This window comes from Macadamia integrifolia, chromosome 9 (genome assembly GCF_013358625.1).
Source record: "Macadamia integrifolia cultivar HAES 741 chromosome 9, SCU_Mint_v3, whole genome shotgun sequence".
Lineage (NCBI taxonomy): Eukaryota > Viridiplantae > Streptophyta > Magnoliopsida > Proteales > Proteaceae > Macadamia > Macadamia integrifolia.
This window is the reverse complement of record NC_056565.1, coordinates 29,247,358-29,258,123: the sequence shown is the minus strand read 5'-3', so window position 1 is coordinate 29,258,123 and position 10,766 is coordinate 29,247,358. Positions and strand designations below refer to the sequence as shown.

The following is a 10,766-nucleotide window of genomic DNA, read 5'->3' as shown; positions in this document are numbered from 1 at the left end:
TTTTTGCTAACCACTTTGCAAAATCGGGAGTTGACATCACACATAGAGAGACGTAACCCCTTGGAGCTTCCAAAACTAATAGTCAACAGGCACCTCGTGATGGGAAAAAGTGGGCCCGTAATGCAATTATGGGTTCACAGAGATTAGACAGAGGGAGTATTGGAAGAGGGAGACGGTAGAGGATTTATTTTCGTGGGACTCAAAGAGTTGAAGTAGAAGTTCAAAATTGAAGTTAGACACTCGCAGTGAGAAGACGAAAAGAGTTGTAATTGTTATTGGTAAAGGATATAGACAAGTAACTTATATCCCATCAAAACTCAAAGAATCAGTTATAGAAGTTACTCACCAAAATATACTTTTTTTATTTTTTTAATGGTAGGGATCCATCAAAATACTGAAATACATTAATACGGTAATACCATTAGCATTGGTTAACCATCGATTTTGTGGTTCTGAATGGAACCAAACTGGGAAAATGACCTACAAAATGAGAATTAGATAGTTTTCCTACGATGTGGTTCAGTTAAACATTTTGTTTACATTTTGACACCCTTAGATGAGATTATATGAGAAAGAGAGGAAATAAGAATAACATAGAGATAGATCCAAAATCAACTTCTCTATGAACAATGCAAATTGTAAGGAGTTTGAAAGTAAATAAAATGGGAAAAGTTGAGTATCACAATATCAGATAACGATAATTGCATTTAAGAACTTTAAAATTTCTACCATTTTATGATTTTATCCCAACACTCATATTTATAGTAGTTTGTGAGAAATAAGAAAAAGTTTTTCACCCTAATCTTTTTCAACGTTGTCCGTTGAGAGCGGTGAATCTTTGCGTAATGAATGTTCTTGATTCATAGATATGGTATCTATTAAATGAGGAGAGAGAAAATAAACACCATATCCACGGACCAGTTATGTCCACGTCTCACTGAACTTTTGTCAGTCAAACACGCAGGGTCAATGTATTTAGAAAAAGTAAATACTAACTGTGAAAACCACGTAGACAGTGAGTGAACCTGATCTGGTCTCGGAGGGGAGGGAGGTGTCACCAACCTTCTCAGTTGTCTTGAATGGAAATCGCGTGGTGGTTCTCTCACTGGGGTCGTCAGTTATTGAACACAAAAGAATACCAACAAACAACTGAGAGATGTTGGAATCCAAAAAATGGAAGATCGGAGGGAGATAGAGAGGAAGAGCAGCAGATTTAGTCAAACCCCCATTTCTTATTTATGCTTTCTCGTTCCCTCCGTCCCCTTTACTTGTCTGCAAAGAAAGTAATTGCACAGGAAAGCTCGTGTTTTTACGCTTCTGCCAATATCCTTGAACCCTCCTGCCATCTTCTTCAACTCCTGCAACGTTCCATCTACTCCAGATCTCTGAAACTTGCACAGCAATGCCATGGACGAATATGCTCTCTTGGGTTCGATCAGAATCCATTTCTCGCCACTAAACTTATCTCCGCTTATTCCATATGTGGTTTTCCAGGAGATTCTTGCCTTGTCTTTGATTCGGTTCGCGAAAAGAATGTGTTCGTGTGGAACTCATTGATTAGTGGGTACGCTAGAAACCATGTGTTCAAAGAAGCCTTCGAGCTGTTTAATCAAATCTGCAGAGGGAACGAAATTATGCCAGATGACTTCACTTTTGCTACACTTTTAAAAATTTCTGCTGAGCTCCAAAGCTCAGAGATTGGGAAAGTGATTCACTGTAAGAGTATACGAATGGGATTTGTTTCAGATACGGTTGTTGCAAATTCCCTCATGTCTATGTACAATAAAACCGAGAACCTTAGTAATGTTCGCAAAGTTTTCGATGAAATGGCTCATAGAAGTAGTGCTTCTTGGAATGTTTTGATATCTGGGTATGCTAATTCTGTGGATCTTGAGTGTAAAGAGGACCTATGGAGGCTTGTGAACCAGATGCAGGGTGAGGGAGTGAGACCTGATGCATTTACGGTTTCTATTCTTCTTCCTCTTTGTGGAAGCAACACTGGAAAATGGGATTATGGAAGGGAGATTCATTGTTTTGTCATTAGAAATGAGCTAGCTTTGGATTCAGATATCCATGTGGGTTGTTGTTTGATTGATATGTACTCAAAAGAGAGCAATGTAATCATGGGTAGATGGGTTTTTGATCAGATGAATTTTAAAAATGTTGTTGCTTGGACTGCAATGGTAAGAGGTTATGTGCAGAATGGAGAACCGAAGGAGGCTTTGTCACTTTTTCAGCAAATGCATTTGAGATATGGAATAGAACCCAATAGAGTGTCGCTTTTAAGTGTCCTTCCTGCTTGTAGCTCCCTTGCTGGTTTGATGGAAGGGAAGCAAATTCATGGTTTTGCTGTCAGGAAGGACTTATACAGTGAAGTTTCTCTAAGAAATGCTCTAATTGATATGTACTCGAAGTGTGGGAGCTTGGTTTTGGCAAGGCGGGTCTTTGATGATGATTCTTGTAAAGATACAATCACCTGGAGTTCAATGATTGCTGGATATGGATTATATGGAAAGGGTCAGGAAGCCATTGTTCTGTTTAATGAGATGCTCCAGCATGGGATTGAACCAGACGATATTGTGTTAGTGGGAGTCCTCTCAGCTTGTGGTAGGTCAGGACTGGTATCCGAGGGCTTGGACATCTATAATTCTGCAGCGATCAAGTATGGGATTTTACCGACAGTGGAAATCTGTGCATGTGTGGTTGATATGTTAGGTCGATCTGGCCACCTCAGTCAGGCACTGGATTTCATCTGTAAAATGCCTGTGAAACCTGGACCTAGTGTTTGGGGGTCTCTTTTTGGTGCTTCTGTAATACATGGAAACTTGGAGATGCAAGATTTGGCTTACAGGTCTCTTGTTCAGTTGGAGCCCAAAAACCCATCAAATTATGTATCTCTATCAAATGTACATGCTTCTTCTGGGAGCTGGGATGTTGTAGCCGAAGTAAGAATGACAATGAAAGAAAGGGGTCTGAGTAAGTTGCCTGGATGCAGTTGGATTAGCATCAATGGCAAGACTCATTCTTTCTATGTTGCAGATAAATCACACCCTTGCTCAAATCATATATACAAGATGTTGGATGAACTTGTATTAGCAATGAAAGGAAATGGTTATGTTGATGGCTTTGAGAACTTGACATAGATTTTTGTGGCTGTTTGATTGATTATTTGGATAAATGTGAGCTGTTGCCATGATGGCGGACAACAATTTTGTCATCTTTAGTTTTGAAATTGATTTAACACTTTTTCTGGTCTTCTGAAGTTCAAAAGGACAGGAAAAATTTAAGTTCCTTGGAATAAAGTGATGTTTACTGATCTGAAACATTTTCTTTCCAATCACCTTAATTGTACTCTGGGAATGCTGACTTTAGTTAAAATGTAAACCATCTAACTCCTGAAGAAGGGTACAATCCTTTCATCCCCAAACAATCACATTTTACTCTTGCCATCTTTTTCCTCAAATTCACCAGCCATTCTCCCGAAAATGTGGCTTCATGTTGTGGCTTTCCAATTGACTTAACTCCAGTTTTTCCTTCAAATCGCCAAATTTAAACTCTAAGATTGCAACTGCAACAGAAACAGGGCAGTTATTTGCTGCATGGCCCACTGAGAAGGCCCTTGTCATAAGATCATAGTTCTGCCACAAGGCAGGTAAACTGCAACCTTGTCATAAGATCATTGAAGCTATGCAGTCTTTGTAAGCTGATATGGCCTACATTGCTGCATCAGAATAGAGCACGGTTGCTGTAAACTGTCAGCGGGAACTACAACTCTTAACTCCCTGATGATGGGAATGGAAGAGATTTAAAATCTTTAATAGGGTCTCTGGCACAACATTAAGGAGCGTGAGTAGTGCCATTGAATTCAGATGTTGAAAACGCCAGAAGACACTGTGAGTTGCAGGAAAAACATTACATTCAGTTGCCATGTCGGAAAAGATACATAGTAGGACAGAGAATGGCAAATCTACTCAGTCCAATTGGAGGTAAATCTGCTACTCGGTTACAGTTTCTTTCAGTCCTATCATGGATGCTTGGATGTTTCCAAGGTTGGTATATGATTCATAGCATTAGCTGCAACTTAAATGCACTGAACAACCACATTGCGCACCAATCTCCATGGTGTCTATATTCAAGAAGGCCTGAGATTTTTCTTTTTCCTTTTTCCCCCTTGAATTTTGTATGCCTAATCTTCATTAAGCTCTAGTGCTTGGCACTAATCTTGCATGACATCGTTGCATTTCAGTTTTGCACTGTTTAGGACTCTCGTAAGTCCATAGAAAGTGAGACAACTGCTTGTTTGAAGCCTTGAGTGTAGAGTGCAAGCTCCCAGGAGGTCACAGGACCAACTCTCCTAGCTTCATTGTGTGCATTCAATATGGACTGATGTAGAAGTAGGATGAACGAAAAGAATGAAAACAAACAGTAGTGTTGCCACTAGGAGATTGTCAAAGACCATGTCCAAGATAGAATTGAGTTTTAAACAGTCAAAATTTTTTTTTTTTTCGGATTTCAATCAGAATCTCGGTAAATTTTTTTTACAGATGTTATCTTTCAGATGCCAAAATTTGGATGACCAATTGCAAGTGGCTATAACATCAGCTTGTGGCAGTCCAACGAAGCTGCTGATTCTTGACAGTGAGATTTGGATAAAGTACATCTTCAACAGTAGTGAAGGTAAGGAAATCTCCAGCAGTCGATAACACCAATCCCTGTGCCTTATCCAAGCAATTTTAGCGAAGTCTAAACTGAAATAGCCAAAGAATTGGTTGTATATTCAGTAATCTAGCTTGCAATACACTCTGAGCTTGCAGGTTCTGCAGTGAAATTGTCTGAATCAGAAACAAAGAGAAATCTCCAGTTAACATTGATTCAGAGTAAGGCACTAGAAAATGACATGATTCCTTCACTTGATTTTCATTCCTTCAGCCCATCAGCTTGCTTCACTTTTCTGTCTCGTATTCTCTCAGGCGCCGGTATGCATAAACAGAATCCAATGCCATTCTTCCTACTCTTCTATTTCTCCTACTTCTTTTACTCACGCCTCTTCTTCTTCCCTTTGCTATTGATTGTGACATGGGTACAGAAGATATCAAACCCATAGGTAACAAAGCGGCAAGAAATTGTAGCATAATGCCCATAGGCAAGCTAGTGTAATCACTATATGAAATTCCAATGAGAGATGCCAAACCCACACCCATAAACCCACTGATAATGGATGATAAACAAAGCGCTGAAGCTAAAAATGAAGTGAGCGATCCTTCACATCCTGGTGGACATAAATTCGCAAACAGCACTGAGAAAGGAAGAAGCTTAAATTGAGCAATGGTTTCTGCTAAACCTGACATGCATAGGACATAGGCTTCATTTGGAATTCCCAGCTTAAGATTGATCTGCTTTACTAGCACCAAGTCTAGGAGAAGGGAGGCTGCATATACACTCTGCACTGTGCCCATCAATTTCCTCATGGGAACAGTTTTCCAATAGCGATTGTACATTACAGTTGCGGATATAAGCATGAACTGACCAATCACTTTAGACATCCCGATGATTGAAGGATCAAGCTTTAGACATTGTGTTTGGTAGCAGAAGGTAGTACCTGACAAAATTGGAACCACAGCAATAGAAGCTACAATCCAGATGAGAGGACGGGAGATACTCTCTTCACTGATTGCAGTAAGAAGATTGGAGAATTGTTTGTGTAGGTTTTCAGAGAGAGAATTCCTAATGAGATGGTGCTCTGATGGTTGTGGCAAACTGAGGGAATCCTCCCTTGCATTTAAGGAAACTGCAAGTTGAACCGATAGTAACAGAGAAAATAAGAGAAACATGGCCCTGGTTTGTTGTGTTTTCGATAAGAAAAACCCACCCAACAGGTTTCCTAATAACCCCCCTGCAGCTAGAGCCATGAAAGCATAGGTTTGGAGACCACCCAATTTGTGTTTTTGGCTGTACTCTGCAATAAGAGCATCTTTTGCAACTTCTGTGATGGATGCACCAATGTTGCTCATTAGAATGCAAGCCATTAGCATAGGAAGAACTTCACCCCCAACTGGGACCAATGCAATGGCTCCCCATGACAGAATCTGCAAAATGACTGCACAGAATGATCCACATCAGTTACTTAAGGGAACCTTTAAGGTGCAATATTCATTTACATCCCTCAATTTATCACACTAAACAATGATTAGATACTTCATAGTTTGGGTGTTGGGGGTCTAAACAATGATTAGACCCCTCAAAATATTTTCTCCTTGAGGAGAAACAAGGAAACAATATCTGAAGGATATTTAAGCTAGTCTGAATAAAGATGTACAAACTTCCAATTAATAAAGTCGTAGTTATTCTTTAATTACAAGTATGATTTAAAAACAAAACAAAACAAAACTAGTCTGTGAATAAGAACAAGGTAACAGCTTTAAGTTCGAATACCCAATACAGAACACTGAAAAATCTGATTTTGATAGTTCAATGTGCAAGTACAAAGATAGAAAGACAAAGCAATATGAATACGAGAAAAATACAAGCGAGAAGAAACGAACCTCCAATGGAGATATAAGGTATTCTATGAGCACCGCCGATATATACAGCATCAGAAATTACCCCAAAAAGTGGTTTGGCTACCATGGGTAGGTTAGCGGAGTTCTGCACAAGCTGCAATACCGAAGGATGCAAGTTCAGGGTGTGAGCCATGTGGAAGTTGAGCGCCAACCATGGAAAGCACCTGAAACCTTGGACCCAATACCCAAATCCACATAGAATCGACATCTGTTGATGACCAACTTGGAGATGCTCTGTTCTTCTGTCATTTCTCTTGGTATTGCAATTCTTTGGTGGGACTTGGTCAGGGGTTATAATGATGGGTTTCACAAGATGGGTGCTTGGTTCTATGGAGTTCTTGCTGTTTTTTGAGGAAGATAACGGTACTCTTCGGTTCCGGTGGTCAAAGCTGAAGATGAGATTGGAGTGAAGAAGAGATGCATTTGCTGGAGGTCTTTGCATTCCTGGGGTCACTGGGATGAATGTGTTTCTGTTGATTAGAGCTGTGTAAATCATGGTTTTAGACTAATTTGATTCTCTTTTGCTTAGATAAATGTAACTTATAAGGAAGAAAATGGAGATTACAGACTTTCCTGGTCAGACAGTCAGACTAAAAGTTGTAGACAGCTTAGTTGGAGAGAGAGAGAGAGAGAGACCCAATCCCCAATTGCTTGTCAATTTGGTGTCAAACAATCCAAAGAGGATGAATTGATGGAAACAATAATTAAATACCCACATGAAGAATAAAGGGTTTATATAAGAGAGAATTCTAGAGGAGTATGGGATGGGTAAAGGTATTTTAATGAAGACAGGAGAGACTTTCATCTGTTGGACTTATGTGAAAGAAGAGCATGGAGATTGTCTACCGTACACGTGTCAATAGATTCAAGGTGGAAAAAACCACTGATGGTTGTGGGTTCCACTCGAACAAGGACACACACGGACCACACCGTGAAGTAAATCTAATCAGAGGGAAAGTTTTGTTTGGCTGTGAACATCAAATCTCAAATCTGAGAGATAGCGTCCTTGAGGACCTTGACAGATGCTAATAGAAGTTGGGGTTGTTGGATAGCTCTCATTATCCAACCAAGTTTGGGGGAATAGCCGAATTACGTGCGTCCTAGCTAATAATACAGGTAAAGACGAAAGTCATGATCCCTTTAAGGTTCAGTAAAGGTTCGTAAGAGTAGATACAAGCAAAGGATTGATCATTGATCATCCATGACGGAACCTTTCAAAGTAAATTGATGAAGTGAAAAGGTGAGCGTTAAGCAGCGGCTTTTGGCAATGGAGTGCTCTTCTACGAGTGATTATTCTCTGCAGTGAGTGCAGTGGTACGGTGAGTATCGGATGGCAAAGAGCATCTAGGCACGTGCTTCAAAATCCTCTCGGCCATCCAATGTTCATTGCATCATCACAGTCACTACAGAGGGTGTTTTTGCCTCTTCTACGGCAATTAGGGATATGGAAAATAGCAATGAAGCAATTTCTTTGCAATTTCATATATTTACCCAAGGAATTCAGATAGGATTCCTCTCCCTAGATCCCAGGATCAGAGGTGACTTAGTATCACTCTCTAGTCAATGGGATCTATGGAAAAGAGCCCGATTGTTTTGAGGCTATTGGGAGGAATAGTGACTGGTGACTGGTGACTGGTGACTGCAGAGACTAGTGAATACTAAATACATCTTTTTTTGACAAGAGAATACTACTAAATACATCTTAAATCATTAACATGGCTCCTTTTGATGGTTTAAAGAAAAAATATCAAATAATTAATCATTCTAATCCCGCCAATTCTTTCAACCCATTGAACCTGTGGCTAGCAATCCGGCTCCTCTCCATAGAGCCGAAGGACCAAAGAATGATCTTTAGAGCTGGGAGATGACCTAGGGATGCTAGCCCATAGGCTCTATAGAGAGGAATCCTATCCTACTAAATTACAAACATAATATGGGTAACTAGGCATTATGGTTTACTACTTTGATCCCAGCCCATCCAGCTTCAAAAAGCTCACTCTCGTCCACAAGGGTCCCGCATTGAATTAAACACTTATTTAAATATGCTCTCTGTTATATATCAAATTTGGCAAAGTATTATGATCACAAGGGGTTGTTACTTTTCCAAATCTCGCAAAATATTCACATCTATTCTTTCTCGTTAATAGAAGATGTGTCCATTCTAACGGTTGGATTGAGAAGATATGGTATAAATAGCCACATGCCATCAAAGTCTAATTCAATTATCAATCCCTTGAATTGGCATGTGTTCCGTGTATGTCTGTTAATAAGTAGTACTACTCCAGACATTACAATGCACTAACAAGCAATAGACTGTACTAAAAAAACCGAGCCTGATGGTTTGGGTCATCCTTATCTTTTAAACCCCATGAAGATACATCTTTCACAATTCATAAGTGGATGATGTTGTGGCAAGAAAGCATCTTAGGCATTTTGTGGAACCTGCACAGAGAAGAAAACACAAGAGAGTGAGCGTCGAGCTAATCTGGTGGGGACTCTCCGATGCCTAAGTTAGATCTCTTTGCAAACATGCAGTAAGAATGGAAAAATGTCAATCCCCTAAAAGAGTGATTTACTTGTGTATTTATAGCTGAGGGATGACAGCCATGAAGAGAGGCCCAATCCGGTAGTTTCCTAATGCTAGTAGAAGTCGTATATGGTAAGAGTTATATTAGGAGAGCGAATAGGGAGAACATCCAATTATGGGAGCTCCACATTTCCATGTATTTCGGGGGATATCATGAGAGATCCTTCCTTCTAGGGAGGATTCGATCTCCTCTTGAGTCCTTTCTTGATTAGGATAAGTCCACTCCTTGCCTGTAAATCATGTGTTAGATCAGGAATGTCCCTTAAGAGGGTATATCTCATGGGGAAACCCATGGGCCTCATATGCCGAGCAACCTGGATCATGTGGTTTGGTTGCCGACCTACTTATCCGAGCGACCGATTGCTTATGTTGCTTGCAGCTTGGTTGAAGGTGCAACCTTGGGTCTGCCGTGCGGTCATGGTTCTGGTGTTGTCTTGAGCTATTACTTGTTCGGATATGACACAACTGCCAACACACGCTGCCTTTCATATGCTACTGCTGACGAGCCGCTCAGTAATTGACCCTCTTCAATATTGCCGATTGGTTAGGCTACTCCTGACCTAGGTATCAGCTGTAGACCAGATATATAGTTCGGTCAAGACCAGACCGTTTGTCTGGGCTCGTATTGGTGCCTTCAACGCTTGTGCCTGCTGCCCCGTTCAGTTCGGGTGGTATGCCCCCGATGGTAGCATATTTTGCCAGGTGGACAGTTGGTCGTAGTGGCAGGGACTTAATAAAGCTCAAAAGAGGGAAGCCATTGGCATGTGCTCATTCATTCATGTGGCTAGCCCGTAATGACTATGTCTTTGGTCGGAAGCAATAGTTGCCCACACATGTCATTGAAGCAGCCACCATGCCCAATCGGAATTCCTTGTATAGGCTTCTTGAATCCAACTCTTATGGTGCTGACTTTCTCGTAGTTGAATCTAATTGTGCAAATATCATTTGCTATCTTAAGGAGCCACATAGGACACCCCCTACCCCCTGCTGTTCAACCGGTTTTATTGGATATCCTCCACATTCGGCATATTTTTTGGCTTGTAACTTTTCTTCTATTTCTAGGAAGATCCTCCGTTGCAAATTCCCTAACTAAAAAGGTCGTGTTTGCATCATGTATGAAAATTTGACCATTAACCACTTCATGGCTGTGGGAGAATCAGACTCCAACCTCCATGTGTAACTCGCGCTTTTTTCAATAAACTATCTGTTGCAGAAAAAAAAAAAAAAAAAAGACTTACGAAAATGTCAGAAACAATTATCACACTAATAACCCATAAAATATTCAACAAATGAATTGAACTTCCATCCTCGTATGTGTATTTTGAACTCATGAAAACCAAACGGCCCATATCACCTACGATTAGTTGGTGCAAGTTTGGCCCGGTAAACCTAAGTCCACCCTGAGACGGACAAGACCTACGTTGGGTTTTTCAGCCAGCGGGCTAGGCCAGTGTTAAGATTTTTAGGCCTGGGCCAGGGCTAGGGATGGGCTGGGCTGGGCCGGGCCTAGGCTGAACCCAGCTTGGCCTGACCCCGTATTTATAAATAGGATAAAAGAATGATCTCTTGTCATGCGGCCCTTGCACCCAGGCATAGAAGACTGAAAAATACGCTACTAT

General features: G+C 40.7%; 2 protein-coding genes and 1 long non-coding RNA gene across 3 annotated transcripts; 1 reads left to right on the top strand and 2 right to left on the bottom strand.

The window, feature by feature from the left end:
* The first annotated feature begins 1,033 nt into the window (after positions 1 to 1,033).
* LOC122088412 (pentatricopeptide repeat-containing protein At3g12770-like) lies at positions 1,034 to 3,323 on the top strand. Its single transcript, XM_042657679.1, has one exon. It carries the CDS (start codon positions 1,239 to 1,241, stop codon positions 3,141 to 3,143), a length of 1,905 nt encoding a protein of 634 aa, XP_042513613.1. The 5' UTR covers positions 1,034 to 1,238; the 3' UTR covers positions 3,144 to 3,323.
* A 288-nt stretch (positions 3,324 to 3,611) lies between these two features.
* LOC122088413 (probable folate-biopterin transporter 8, chloroplastic) lies at positions 3,612 to 7,282 on the bottom strand. The gene is made up of 2 exons (XM_042657680.1): positions 6,543 to 7,282; positions 3,612 to 6,097 (listed from the first exon to the last, which is right to left on the bottom strand). Exons 1-2 carry the CDS (start codon positions 7,054 to 7,056, stop codon positions 4,944 to 4,946), a joined length of 1,668 nt encoding a protein of 555 aa, XP_042513614.1. The 5' UTR covers positions 7,057 to 7,282; the 3' UTR covers positions 3,612 to 4,943.
* Positions 7,283 to 8,761: 1,479 nt separating this feature from the next.
* LOC122087962 lies at positions 8,762 to 10,345 on the bottom strand. Its single transcript, XR_006142923.1, has 2 exons — positions 9,137 to 10,345; positions 8,762 to 9,002 (listed from the first exon to the last, which is right to left on the bottom strand). It is a non-coding gene; the product is annotated as an uncharacterized LOC122087962 (long non-coding RNA).
* Positions 10,346 to 10,766: the final 421 nt, after the last annotated feature.

Bases quoted from the DNA above. Each gene is read 5' to 3' on its own strand.
- LOC122088413 (XM_042657680.1), bottom strand. From the start codon at position 7,056: ATGATTTACACAGCTCTAATCAACAGAAACACATTCATCCCAGTGACC. The intron at 6,098-6,542 runs GTTCGTTTCTTC...CATTCTGTGCAG, and splicing joins ACCTTATATCTCCATTGGAG to TCATTTTGCAGATTCTGTCA.
- LOC122088412 (XM_042657679.1), top strand. From the start codon at position 1,239: ATGCTTTCTCGTTCCCTCCGTCCCCTTTACTTGTCTGCAAAGAAAGTA.